General features: G+C 36.0%; 3 protein-coding genes across 4 annotated transcripts in view; all 3 read right to left on the reverse strand.

The window, feature by feature from the left end:
* The window catches only part of LOC148362824 (uncharacterized), a 49,567-nt gene extending 49,429 nt beyond the window's left edge, over positions 1-138 (reverse strand). For both annotated transcript variants that reach the window (XM_088340401.1, XM_088340402.1), the window contains exon 1: positions 33-138. The gene's annotated coding sequence lies outside the window, so the exon portion shown is untranslated. The remainder of the gene's footprint in view (positions 1-32) is intronic.
* A 635-nt stretch (positions 139-773) lies between these two features.
* On the reverse strand, positions 774-7,588 carry bpgm (2,3-bisphosphoglycerate mutase). The gene is made up of 3 exons (XM_088339331.1): positions 7,444-7,588; positions 5,709-6,325; positions 774-1,708 (listed from the first exon to the last, which is right to left on the reverse strand). Exons 2-3 carry the CDS (start codon positions 6,307-6,309, stop codon positions 1,533-1,535), a joined length of 777 nt encoding a protein of 258 aa, XP_088195457.1. The 5' UTR covers positions 6,310-6,325; positions 7,444-7,588; the 3' UTR covers positions 774-1,532.
* Positions 7,589-8,085: 497 nt separating this feature from the next.
* LOC148362826 (troponin I, slow skeletal muscle-like) lies at positions 8,086-13,985 on the reverse strand. Its single transcript, XM_088340404.1, has 7 exons — positions 13,849-13,985; positions 13,507-13,663; positions 11,537-11,575; positions 11,329-11,460; positions 11,165-11,254; positions 9,844-10,017; positions 8,086-8,833 (listed from the first exon to the last, which is right to left on the reverse strand). The coding sequence occupies exons 4-7, from the start codon at positions 11,452-11,454 to the stop codon at positions 8,750-8,752; spliced, it is 474 nt and encodes a 157-aa protein (XP_088196530.1). The 5' UTR covers positions 11,455-11,460; positions 11,537-11,575; positions 13,507-13,663; positions 13,849-13,985; the 3' UTR covers positions 8,086-8,749.
* Positions 13,986-14,244: the final 259 nt, after the last annotated feature.

The raw sequence follows: 14,244 nt of genomic DNA on the forward strand, positions 1-14,244 counted from the left end.
TCAGCAATAGAAAGAGCATCAAAATGACTTACCCAAAAGGCAAAAACAGCAGCAAGCAGTTTCCAAACTTGAAAACAGGAGTGAAAGAGCAAGCGGAGGATTTTTAAATCCAACTTGAAAGCTTGAGCCCCGCCTGCCTCTTGCCTCGTTTCTGCTTCTTTTTCATCCCCCCGCCCCTCCTGAGACCCCTCCCCAGGATTCCATCCCACCACAGAATGCATGACTGATGCGTTTCCAGGTTTTATTTTGATTTAGTTAATTGATGAAACAAGAGCATTGTTAAAGTTGGAGATTTTTGGTTGGAGCTAGGGTTTTTGTTAGGGGTTTAAATTTGATATTTTATTTGCTGATTATACGTAACAGTATGTTTTTATACTTATAGAACTTTATCATACTTTTGAATACATTTTTCAATTTCTACATTTCGTTTTTTTACTACTTTTTTTTAACTTTTTCATACATTTTACCTTTTCTTACATTTGAGTTCTTTTTCATACCTGTTAATACTTATAGAACTTTTTAGTACATTATCCAATCTCTACATTTTGTTTTTTTGCTACTCTTTTTGTACTTTTTCATACGTTTCACCTTTTCTTGTCACAAACCAGGAACGGAGACGGGACCCAATAGCGCTCGTTAAATATGGTTCACGAGCCTTGGGTTCCCGACCCCTGAAATATTAGATATTAATAAAAATATGGATTTACAATTATCATGTATACCTCATCATAGTGAGTAAATGCCCTCTCTCATAACTAAATGATGAAACAAGCTTCTTTTTAACGAAATTTATTTGCTTGACCAAAAAAAAAAAACATTGATTTCCACACATAAGCATTAAACCCTTGACATGCTTTCTAACAGTGGGACAACATGCTACAACACTTCATCGCAAATTGAATTTATCGAAAAATAAGAGCTTATGTTGAACTTTCATACAATACCCTCCTAAATATTTAATATCGATCAGTGCGTACAAAAACGTCAGTAAAAAGCAGTCCAGTTTAATAGCAGCAGGTTGTTTTTTCACATTCCGTACGAGACGGCGCTATGGAAGACGTACCTAATGTCGCGGGAGTGCTTCTTAGCATTTTTAAAAACAGTAAGTGCATCCAGAGAAAAAACCCTTACAGTGTTACCCGAGGCGATTGAAATGTTACGATATCGTTTGCATTTTTTAAGGAGACAATCCTCAACTAGAGTCCCATGTTAATATTAATCACATGGGATTTTTTGTGGAGAATCCACAGGGTTCCATTCACTCAACTAGGACATTGGCGATGCGAACACTGACGAAAACAATTTAAAGATAAACTCGGTAACAGTACAGCTTGACGGTTTGAGAATAGCACCATGTAAGAACGACAACAAAAAAATGAAGTTAGCGTCACCAAATTGGAGACAAAATATTCGTGACCACAGTGCTAGGTCTTGCAAGATGTTCTTCTATATTCTCGTGCCAGTCCCTAGCAGCTCCTTTTTCCTTAGCGTATCAAGAAATCAGTTAACCTCAACCTAGAAGACCATGTGGTTCAAGTGGTTGCTTTAACTTTTCCCTGATCCTCGACTTTCTTGATGGCCGCCTGGATTTTCTGCTGGTCTCCCAGAAGTTGGCGAGCTTTGACGGGCTTAAGTTCCGAGTCCAACTCCAAAAGAACCGGAATCCCCGTCGGTAAGGTCACTCCGGCGATGTCCTGGTCCGAAATCCCTGTCGGAAATTTTCATACCGGGGCTTAGCAATCTTTTCGGAGCTGAGAGATGTTATTGATTGGTGTGAAGGGTTACCAGTTTGATGTGCATTTCTAGAATAACTGTTTATGTCATTACCATGTTATTACCACATTGTAATTATTACATGGTTTATCAGCCCAAAATTTAAGCAGTTTTCAAGCACTTTCAAGGCCATTCTTTTAATTCAACCAGTACCTTCAAAGGAAGAAATCCAGCGCCGATCCAAGGTGCATTATCTTTTTGTTTTTGGTTGACGTTAATGACTAAAAGTCGCTATCATGCTGCATGCGCATACTTTGTGCTATTTTGAGTTGTATGATCGACTATCCTTGTGTGTCAATGGACTGCTATAAACCGACATGAATTCTGCCATTCTGCTTTAACAATGCACGCACAGCTTGGCTTTGTTACTCTTGTTTACAAACACGTAAAGGGCTCTATGGGTGCTGGGTAATAATTGAGTTCAATACTAAGACAAAAAAAGAAAGAAAGTACTGTATGTATAAAAAACAGAGACTCATTTTAGTGCAATTGATTGATTTGAAAGGAGAGTGGATTCAATCTTTCAATCTTAGTGACTGCTGATCTTTTGCTTTTCATTCTATTTATTTTAATTCATATTCTGTGCAGGTTTTTCAGAGGATCTGAGTCTAAATTGGTTAGGATCATTTTTAAGTTATTGTTTTCCCTTTATTTAGGAACTTTGTGTAGTTGTTGTGACTTTAGATAGATAGATAGATAGATAGATACTTTATTCATCCCTGCAGGGAAATTCACATTTCCACAAGCATCCTTGCGCTGAGAACAATACAATAATAAAGCAAAAAGAATACAATATACAAATACCCAATGTGACGTGCTAGTTCCCACTGTAGCGTGTTCTATAGAGTATCTAGATAGTGCTACACAGAATACATATTGCAATAAAATTAGGTAATATGCGATGCAATTTAAATCTGTTCAGTGTGTAAAAAGCTAAAATTGTTTTGTATTTTACAATTGTTTTTGTAGATCTGTGAATATCTTCATTTATATTTTATGTTTTTGCCCTAAAATCACAAAAAAAAAAAAAAAAAAAAACAGAAATCACAAATTACATTTCATGAGTGGTAGCAAAATCGATTTGACTCAAAAAAAAAAAAACCACCTAAAAATTAATATAACTTGGAAATTATATTTACGATTTCCTGAATCGGTTTTGAAGATTATGATAAAATTGAAATACACATTGGCTCTTTTTAAAAGAGTATGTAAAGAGAGTGAGGTGCGTTCAAGTACATTCATGAAAGCTCAAAGTGGAAACTCAATGTAACCTAAACTAAGTGACCTTTTCGAGTGGGGTCATTTGTCCGTTACTGGCACAGAGGGACACTTGACAAGCGAATCAAGGCCAAATATGAAGTTTGAAGCTATCAAATCGGAAAACGTTTCAAACGGCGGAGACTACTGTACACCAAAACACGTAGTTTAAGAGAGACTGGCATGTTGACAAGGTTGATTTTACTCCATACTGCCACCTGTGGCCTAAAGCGTAACAGCAACCCCAGTCTCAAACTGAAAGAAATTAAGTTTTTGACCTCTCATGGACTAAAAAAATAGGAGCTGGGAAATACAGCCAAATATTAAAATCATGATTTGATTACTTTTCCAGAAGGATTAGGATGTACAGTATATCAATTTGTTTTCGAAATATGGTTTTATTGTTTACAAAAATACTTCTTGTGCAAAATGTATAGATAATAAATTTGTTTTAACCAATTTTAACACTCATAGTTAGCGACTAAGTGCCACTATTAATTGGTAGTCATCCATACTTTTCAAGACTTAATAGTTTATCAATATTTTTCTATATCTGTTTTGGGGTACTGTGTAGTAATTTTCAATAATTTTGTCCTTTATAGTTTTCAGTACCCTTTTTATACAGTACTTTCTCACACTAAATAGGTTTGTTTTGGGGGTACTTTTTAGTACTATTTTGTGCTTAGGTGTACTTTTTAAAAATACTTTTCCTGTACTATTTTTTGTATACTTTTCAGTACATTTTTTATCTTTTTCTGTAATTCTCAGTACTTTTTCACACGTAAATAGGTTTCTCTTTTTGGGGTACTTAGTACTATTTTGTGCTTAGCGGTACAGGAAAAAAAGTATTTCTAAAAAGTACTGAAATGTACATTTTTTATATACTTTTCAGTACCTTTTTAAACTTTTCAGTAACTTCAATACTTTTTCCCACTTAAATGGCTTTCTTTTTGGGGTAAGTTTTAGTAGTATTTTGTGCTTTGCTTTCAGTACTCTTATATTTTGCAGTACTTTTTCCACACTTAAATAGGTTTCTATTTTGGGGGTACTTTTTAGTATTGTTTGGTGCTTGCCTGTACTTTTCTGTTCTTTTGAAAACATAATTTTCAGTACCTTTTTTTTATATACTTTTCAGTACCTCTTTTGTACATTTCACTTCTTTGTAGTATTTCCACACGCTTTTTGTGTTTTTAGGTACTTTTGGTACATTTTAGTAATTTAATACTTCTCAGTAGTCTTTGTACACATTTCTGTACTTGGTACTTTCTCCACTCTTTTTGTGCTTAATGAACATTTTTTGTACTTTCATACTTTTTAAAACTTTTCTTACTGTGCATGTGCCTTTCCATATTTAATGTTTGTACTTTTTTTTAATATACTTTTCAGTACTTTTCATTTTTTGTACGCTTTTTGTGTTTTTTTTTAACCTGCTTTTGGTGCATTTAAGTACTTTTTTAATAACTCAGTAATTTTTCATCCTAAAGTAGTGCTTTTTCATACATTATATTACTATACATTTTACACTCTTGATGCTTTTCCATACTTTTGGTTCATTCTGTAACTTTATAGTGCTTTTCCGCACTCTTTTTGTGCTTTTCTGTAATTTTGGCATATTTTAGTACTTTTCAGTGTTTTTTTTCCAACTCACACACTCTTGGGAATTGCAAAAGTTTGCACTACCATCAAAATGTCTGAAAGAATTTTCTAGTTGGTAACTATTGTTTAAAAATTGGGACCAACTTTGAGTAATTCAAATTTAACTTTTAAATTCCAACCATTGATTTCACAAAAAGGTTAATTTTCAAACGCTAATATTCAAAATGACTTCTTAATTGAATTAATTCAATGAATTACCCACCCATATTAACAAGTAATAGAGTTGCTGTAGTTTAAATGAAGAAACGATCCATGCCAGGGGTGTTTAAACTTTTCAGAAAGCGAGCCAGTAATCTGAAAATGTGTGAGGACCAACTATACAGCCTGGTATTCTTTGACCAGTCTTTAAAAAAATTCACCCTCCCAAAAGGTTTGCAGTGCTTGGTGATCAGCATCACGACCTCGTAGCTCGCCTTTGTAGCTTTGTCATTGCCGTTAAAACAGCTTCCAGTTTCTTTACCTTTTCACAGTGTTTCCATTTAGTTTGTTGTAGTCAGCATGTTTCATCTGGGAGTGCCTTTTCATATTATATTATTTGAAGACAGCCACAGTCTCTTGGCAAATTAGGCAGACGCAGTTGTTTCAGATTTCAGTGAAAAAATACCCCAATTTTCACTTGTCCTGTAAGCCGCTACCCTCACATTCAACTTTCCCTTTTTCTTCGTCGCCATGTCGGAAATGGGATGGACTAAAATTCTAACAGAAATCGAAGGGCGAGGTGGCCAAAGGGCTATTGCCGTCATCTGGGGAAATGGTGATTTTTTTTTCATACCGTGGTCCAAATTGCTGGCGGGCCACAAATTACTAATTTTATAAGAGAGGTTGCATGCCAGTAAAAATTTGATCACGGGCCGTAACTGGCGCCCGGGACAGATTTTGGCCATGAGTGCGCTATGCAATACAACTGACCTGTCATTAACAATACACTCAAAATGCAGCTTACTTGTATAAATCCACACTTTTTGTATTTAGCATGTTTTTATTTGCACATGCAAACCTTCAATAAAAACATGTCAACATACCTTCAAGATGTTTGAGAAGCGCCCTGCAGCTGTTCCCATGAGCGGCGATGAGCACAGTCTTTCCTCGACGTATCTCGGGTACAACGGCGCTTTCCCAATATGGCAGCAACCTGCCCAGCACTTCCTTCAAGCTCTCGGCCCGAGGCAACTGCTCCTTGCCCACGTCACACGTGTCGTACCTTCGATCGGTGTAGATCTCACTAAAATACGGGTGGGACTCATCGATAGGCGGAGGCATGACGTCATAGCTCCTCCGCCACAACTTGACCTTCTCCTCTCCGTGCACAGCGGCCATTTCCGCCCGGTTCAAGCCGATCAGGGCTCCATAATGGCGCTCGTTGAGTCTCCAGGATTTGATCACGGGGACCCACTCCTGCCCCATGGCCTCCAGGACCAGCCATGCCGTCTGGATGGAGCGGCTGAGGATGGATGTAAACACCATGTCGAATTTGTAGCCCATCTCCTTGAGGAGACGGCCGCAGTCTCGGGCCTCTTTTACGCCATCCTCGCTCAACTTTTGGTCCACCCAGCTACAGAAACGGTTCTCCCGGTTCCATGCCCCCTCCCCATGTCTCAGCAGAAAGAGCTTGTACGTGGACATCTGCAGCACCACCACCCTGAAAAAGACAGACTTCTGCATTCTAGTTGCTATAAGCAGTAGGAGTGGGACCAGAAAATTGATACGTGTATATCATGATTTTAGCTCTTGGACATGTAATTTCTCCCCACTGAAATTCTGATATGCTTCCCACGGTACATTATGTACTCACATCCAAGCCGTCTTAACAAACATAAAAAAAGAAAACTGAAATCAGGGGGTCCGACTATAAGTTAATGCATATTAGGTTGTGTGTCACCAGTAGCGAATAGACAGCAGCACAATGATATCAATGGGGAAATTGTGAGCACAGAGTTAACAGTAAAACAGTGCTGAATTGAATGGCCTTTACATTTGTACATTTATCTTTTCGTATTCACCAGGCCTGGGGATAAAACAAAAACGATTTGGACACTAAATCTTAAAATAAATACAAAATTGGTAGAAGAGTAAATGGATATGGAGTGTCTCGACTGTTGATATGCAAGCTCAAGATTCACTGTTTCGACAGGTTGGTGTACACATATTCTTCTATTTATTTCGTTAGGTGGCGTTTTATTATTAGTTTTGGGTGGTCTGCGTCAATCTAAGTATATACGGGAATTGCTCAACTGAATGCAGTACTTGCTTTCAGAGTAACGCGCTACTTTTGGGTGTCAAGAATCTGGGGGTATTATTCCAGCCCTACTACAGACCGATACATGTGTTTATTTCTAACAAATTAAAAATATATTTTTTCAAGCCAGAAGTAAAAATATTTTTAAAATTCCCAACGTTTTGTAACAGTGGCAAACTATTACTGCATCGCAAGCGCAAAGGTTAAAGTTGAAGAGTTTGTAATGAACCCCAAAGTATTCCTATACTATTTTTAGCATTTCTACAGCAAAAAAAAGAGGACATTACAAATGCTTCCTCAGCAATAATCTTCGAACACGCTTCGAATACGTTTTTGGTGTTTATTGCCATGATCATTGATGTTTTTGCAACAGGCTTCATTTACCATGGCAAACATGGCTGCTAGCACCCCGAGGTATTAAGCACCCCAAATGTGTCATCGGTATAAAAATCAGGTATTCAGGACCTACCCCACGGGAAAAATAAATAAGAAAAAAAAGCAATGTTAGTAAATCGGCTTACCTATTCGGCTTTTACAACCGGTGAGAATGGAGCAGCGACGAAATCGACAATATCTAGCCCCGCCATGGAAGAGTCGGCTTGATGGAGGTTGATTGACATCTAGCCTGTCCAATCAGGATAGAGAAACGGGCACGCCGTGCCCACATTGGGATGATGGCCGCGCCCATCTTCATTCGAATTTCAGAAAAGGAAGGGTTGGTGTCATGGCGCCAACAACCGAAAGGTTTGGTTTTTAAATTCATATAAAAAATAACTTTCTTGTCAATTTATTTTCAATTTTTGTGTCATTTTACAACATTTATAAGTGCTGACACTGTCATACTAAACCACCGTAAAAAGTATCGACATATAAAAAAAAATATTTCCTTTATCTATGCTGTACTTTACTTAAATATATATTAATCTTTATGATAAAGTTAAATTATAACATTTCAAAACAAGTTATGTTTTAAGAAAATTATTCAAATCAAAATGTGTGCAATTTCATACAAAGGCGATAGTATTAAAAATAACAACTTCCATTGTATTCCAAGACACTTGGGTAATTAATTATATCAAATAATTACTCCTCAAATGCAACTATTTGAACGCATTGAGTTTCTCAAAAATCTGTGTTAAATATAAAAAAATACAGGGAAACAGTTTAAAATTGAACAGGTACATTTAATAGACAAAGAGAAGTAATGAACATTCAAACATTAGTAATCATCAATCGGCTTGTTTTTTTTTGTATTTTTATTAATGCATTTACTTATTTTTTACCTCGTCTGTGTTGTAGTTTTGTCTTTTGGGGGAAAAAAAGAATATATCCGGTATACTACAATATGTAATACATACCCAAAAAAACAAAAAACTATCAATCTATAAAATTTCCTCTTGTTCTCTTTCTAGACCAGACTAAAAATCCAAAAATAAAATTGCCTAAAACTATCTCAATGTAATTCTAAGTAGCTCAAATATCCTCCAATAGAATTTCAAACACTTATTATGAGACTTTTCAAATTATAATAAGGGACATATATATATATATATATATATATATATATATATATATATATATATATATATATATATATATATATATATATATATACATATATATGTACAACTTCATTAATACTTAAAAAAAATGTTTGCACCCAATGCTATTGAAAGGAAACTATAGCTATATGGAACCTTCACTATTATCCTCCATACATTCTTCAGATTAGTGTACTATCATAATTGAAGTCTGTTTTCAAAAGTAAGGGACAGTATCTTGTTGTGGACCGGCACACTTCTTGGCAAATGACGAGCCCATCTTTTACTAAGCAGCGTTGAACAGCTTCATTCTGCCCTCCATACCCGACATGGCATCCACGTTCTTACGCCAGTCTGTCACTTCCTCTTTCTGCAGAATACAGAAAAAACATTTTTTTAAATAAATGATCTTGATTTTGTGCAATTGCCCAATTTTTGGGGCGTTTACAAGCCTCTACTTTTTTGCTCCAATTTAAACAATGCTACTTATTCTTCTTTTTTCTTGTGGCGGCATTGAGAAAAACAGCGAGCTGCTCTTTTCCACAACGCATGTGCTATAAATACAAAACACCGCGCTAATGATTGGAAACATTTATGACGCCCTTCCAGAGAAACTAGTCCATGTTTTTCCAACATTATTCATATAATACATAATAAGAGCAAAATGGGAGGTTTGACAATACTGTATTTTATTCAATATTTACAACATACTTTAGGATATTTCAAATTTTTCACCCACAAATACATCCTCAATTCAAACATCCAAATTGAACAGCAGTGAAAATTATCCATCAAAACCCCTTCTTTTTCTGTATCATCGAAGTTATCCTCCATTAGCTGGAGTTTCCTTTTATTCACGAGGGGAACAACAAGCAAATGCAATTTTGGTCTGTTCCCACGGAAACCACCTTTCAACAACACAAAAAGACACAGTTGCAATCCGGCACTATTCTCCACAGTATGGTTGCCAGGTGCTGCAATCTTGAAAAATAAGGCTCATATTTTACGCCACCTTTGCAAACCACATTTGCATTTTCTTTTTCTGCAGTAGTCAATATATGGTCGTCAATGTTATCGCCATCTTGAATGGTCACATGATAATAAAATATGTGACATAAACAACTCGAAGGTGTGGACCGGGCTTAAAACGGACGTGAATAAATTCATTTTTATGACTGTTTAAATCTGAGGCTTAAAATCTAGTGCAGTCTGTACGACAAAATTGAGTTTCCTTCTTTAAAATAGGATGCTTTTAATCAGGTGCGCTCCTTAGCCCATAATTTATGGTACATATTTTTCTTCTTTAATTTTGTCCAAAAAAATCAGTATTCATGACATGCAAAGACAAACCACCGTATAAATTCTTAAATACACTCTCACCTTCTCCTCTTCCTTTTTCACAGTCTTAAGATTGGCCTTGAAGTCCACCGACTCCTTGACTTTGGAGCCCAGCAAAGCTCCCAACATGGCATCTGCCGACACCCTCACCCTCTTCAAGTTGGGTCTCTTCATCTTGCCCTTCAACTCGTAGATCTTTTGAGACAGGTCTCGCACCTTTTGGAATTATTATCCGGGAAACCCCAAATGAAAACACATTTGCTTTATTATTCTGCTAAAATAATTAGGGGACAATGCTATTCGTTTCATATTTTTTTGCCATTATAAGGTGCACAAAAATAGTCTTTTGTCATATTTTCCTCTTACATAAGGCGCACCGGACTTTAGGACATATAAAACTAAGACTATTGTAAAAGCTACTGTGTTTCTTCATGTATAACTGTTGGGCTCTTTATACACTAACAGTATATATATTCATGTAATGATTGATCAGTCGTCAATTGTCACTGCTTAATATTACATTACATTGTTTGCAACGGGAATCAAACCCGTGTGCGTCGGTGAGGGCGTCTATGCTTTTCTACTAGACCATAAGTCGTACAGGTGCCGTACAAAAAGGAATTGAAGATACTCTCATTATCTATTTTTACGGTGCCAGAAACAATTATTTGCATGGTGCATTTTGTTCTGCATACTGATAGGTGAAGAGTCTCCCCACTTCTTTACCTGTGTGTCAGAAATTATGTGAAAAACAGAAAGACTTACTGGCTTTTTTTGGTGTGAGTTTTTGGGAGGCACAAAACAAGATTGATTCATGTTGTAAATAATTTTAGGCTTTATTTCAAGTAAGAAAAAAAAATACATGAAATTAAACAAGTTCACTGCTCTCTGCCATATAACATCAGTTTGCTAATTTTATTCATTTAGTCTGTTTTTTTCACCAGAAAAATTAGTTTAAATATACTAACGTATTGTAAATTTATAATTAAAGTGAGTATATTTTTCTCCCACGCCATTGCAAAATGTATTTTAGTTTTTTCAGCATGATTATTTGGGGGGAACAAAACAACATTGTTTTACAGATTGATATTTCTTAGTAAGTATGGATGCATGTTCCTCCAAAAATCATGAATATTATTTGTGGGGTTCCCCAAGGTTCAATTTAAGGCCTGTTACTTTTTCATCTGTATGTGCTTCCCCTTTGGGATGTTATCAGGAGACACGGCGCGAGTTTCCATAGTTACACAGATGACATATTTTTATACAGCACTTTGAGTGGTAATTCATTGGCTGATAAGTGCTTTACAAATAAAATTTTATTTGATCCTTTCAGTAGCATTGATAAGAAACTTGAATGGAATACCTCAATATCATTCTTGGCCACTTTTAAAGCAATGTCATAACGCTCTTCGTCAACGGTGTCTATTTTCTGGTGAAGCTCTTTGCAAAGACTCTGTAGACGCAGACGTCAAATTATAAAACATCACGGTACAACATAATTGAGTTGTTCTTATATTGACAACATACTTGCAATTCTTGCGTAGACAAGCCGGACATTTGAAGTTCAGGAACTCTCTCGGTCAGAATTCGTTGTCGTTCTTCATGTTTTGCTTCTTTTTCGTTCTCCCACATCCCCATAGCCTTCTTCAGCATTTTGGTCTGATTTCGGCACAAAGGATTTTGTATGTAAGTAACAACTTAGTCATTGTTTAATATTATTGATTCGAAGGCCTACCTTTAAAAACAATCTGCGTGATGCAGATATTTTTGGTTTCTGAAAAAGAACACACTAATCAGTATTTTTCAAACTAGTTTGTGTGATGATTAACATAACAAAGAAAACATTTATAAAAAGAAAAATTTCTTAGAAATATTATTTGGTAAACAGCTTTGTCATATCATGTTATGTGAAAAAAGTGGACTCCATTTTTGGTATTTCTCTACTTTTTTACTTTTACGGTGCTTTCAATATAAATAATTTACAATTCAAATTGTATCAAGAAAGGCAAAGCATTATTTATAAAATATCAAATAAAAAGTTTGATATGTTATGTCATGGGCGGCAGAGTGGTTAGCACGTCCGCGGCACATTTCCAAAGTCATGGGATCAAATCCAGCTACCAGCCTTTCTGCGCAGAGTTTGCGTGTTCTCCCAGTGCTTGCGTGGGTTTCCGCCAGGCACTCCGGTTTCTTCCCACATTCCATGAACATGCATGTCAGGTTAATTGGCCGGTCAAAATTGTCCCGAGGTGTGAATGAGCAAGTGAGTTCTGTCTGTGTGCCCTGCGACTGGCTGGCAACCAGTTCAGGGTGTCCCCTGCCCACTCCCCGAAGATAGCTGGGATGGACTCCACCACCCCCCGCGACCCTAGTTGAGGATAAGCAGCACAGAAAACTGGATGGATGAATGGATGTTATATCCTTTCGTTTTACAGTGGGACCTCGCTACTTCGCGGTTCCACGTTCGCGGGTTCAGAGCTTCGCGGCTCTAAAAAATAATAATAATAAAATAAAATAATTTTTTAAAAATTCATTTATTTATTTATTTTTTTAAGCATTTTTGAAGGGGCGTCGCTACTTAGCGGATTTTCACTTTTCGCGGGTGGTTTTGGTCCCCATTAACCGCGATAATCGAGGGATTACTGTACTTGTGTGCCTTTTATGATAATGTTTACACTGTAACTTAACAAATGTAAACAATGCACAATCTTAAATATTATGTTTTGTCCTTTTTTTAAACTGTTTTGCTTTTATGATTATGTTTACAATGTGAGAAATATACAGTATAAATAGCAATAAAGGCAAACAGTTTGAAAAATGCAAAACAAAAAAAACAGTAAACAATATAAATGATGTGAACTCTGCATAGTAGATTTTGCCCAATGCCAAATATGACAAAAAAATTCTCAATTTCTGTCATTTCTTTCCTTTTGGAACTTTATGAAAATATTTCCTCCAGAAAATAATGTAACGTATTTTCGCGACTATCATGAGCACCTAAAAGCCTTTTTTTTTTTTTCAAAAGCTGACCATGCGCCTTTTAATGCAGTGCGCCTTATATATGGATCAATATTGAGTCGCAAGGTCTCGCAACTAAGGCAACCAGCAGCCGACTAGATTTTCCCACATTAGCAAAGTAGTTATTCGGAGATAAAGGAGGCGGGTCCTTTTTAGCATTTACAGGCTCGCATAGGCTAAAACCTAACCAGGTGTGCCTTATATTTGTGAAAATACGGTAAACATTTCCCAATACAAACTACTTTAAAAGTTTTTAAAAAGTACAAAAATAGAGGTCCATTTGCTCATTTTTGATGATAATGTTTAAACTGTAAACAATGAAAAAATTGTATGCAATACTCATTATCAACTAAAAAAAGGACAAAAAATATTTTTTTCATAAAGGCAAAAAAAGACAGAAATCACATCGTGTTGTACGTTTACACTGAAAACACGATCATGAATTGCAGTAGAATTGAAATTGAATGTTTACATTGTAAACATAAAAATGATGGAGGAAAAATAACAAAAATTGGGATACCTGTATTCATATTTAGATGTTTACGTTGTAAACGTTATCAAAAAGGCGAAAAGAAAACAAATGACAACAATGGAGATGCCATATTTTTCCCATGACAGAGGCCAAAAAGAATGAGATTTTTACAACAGCAATAAAATGTTACAAAAGAAAATATTTATTTGACTTACCGAAGACCTGAAGCAGAAGGTGGCATTGGTGTATTGGGGTGAAAGCACATGCAAAATTTGTTACTTTTCAAAAAACATTTACAGCTTAAATGCGGCTAAAACCCCAATCAAAAATACTCACGCATCAGACATTGTAAAACGTTTCTTGTGTCTCCCTCTGTCAATAGGGAATGAAAATTAACCATGTCAATAACATTCGATTTTAAACTTGGCTTGCTCACACATAAATTACATTCTTTCATTCCAACATTTTCAAACAAAAGCAATACCTATACAAGAAAATACAATAAAAGATATAAAAATTCCACAAGTATTCTATTCCACATCCACAATTTTCCTTACCTTGGACAATATGTGACCAAACTAGCGTCCGGCTGCTTCTTTTTCCAAGATGAGAAGGACACAAAGCGGCTGGATTTATAGATTCCAGTGTCCTTGTGAGCAGCACTCCAAAATAGACATCGTGTCCTCACCATTCTTTCTCTGTGTCGTGTCCAAGGTGTGAAAAATGTCAACCTGTGAGCTTTTCTCCTTATAGACCACTTGCTTGTGCGCCACACCGTGGTTTAGAAAATAGAAATATAAACTTATTAATCAGAAAGCCCTCATGGATTACAATTAAGGTTTTAATGATTTCAAGTATTTTACCCTGGAGTATCGTGTCTAATCTCGTTGGATACAATGATTCACAGCGTTTATATCTTTAACAAAAATACAATTCAATTTAACTCAATGAAA

This window comes from Urocampus carinirostris, chromosome 7 (assembly GCF_059441175.1).
Source record: "Urocampus carinirostris isolate Australia breed hairy pipefish chromosome 7, RoL_Ucar_1.0, whole genome shotgun sequence".
NCBI lineage: Eukaryota > Metazoa > Chordata > Actinopteri > Syngnathiformes > Syngnathidae > Urocampus > Urocampus carinirostris.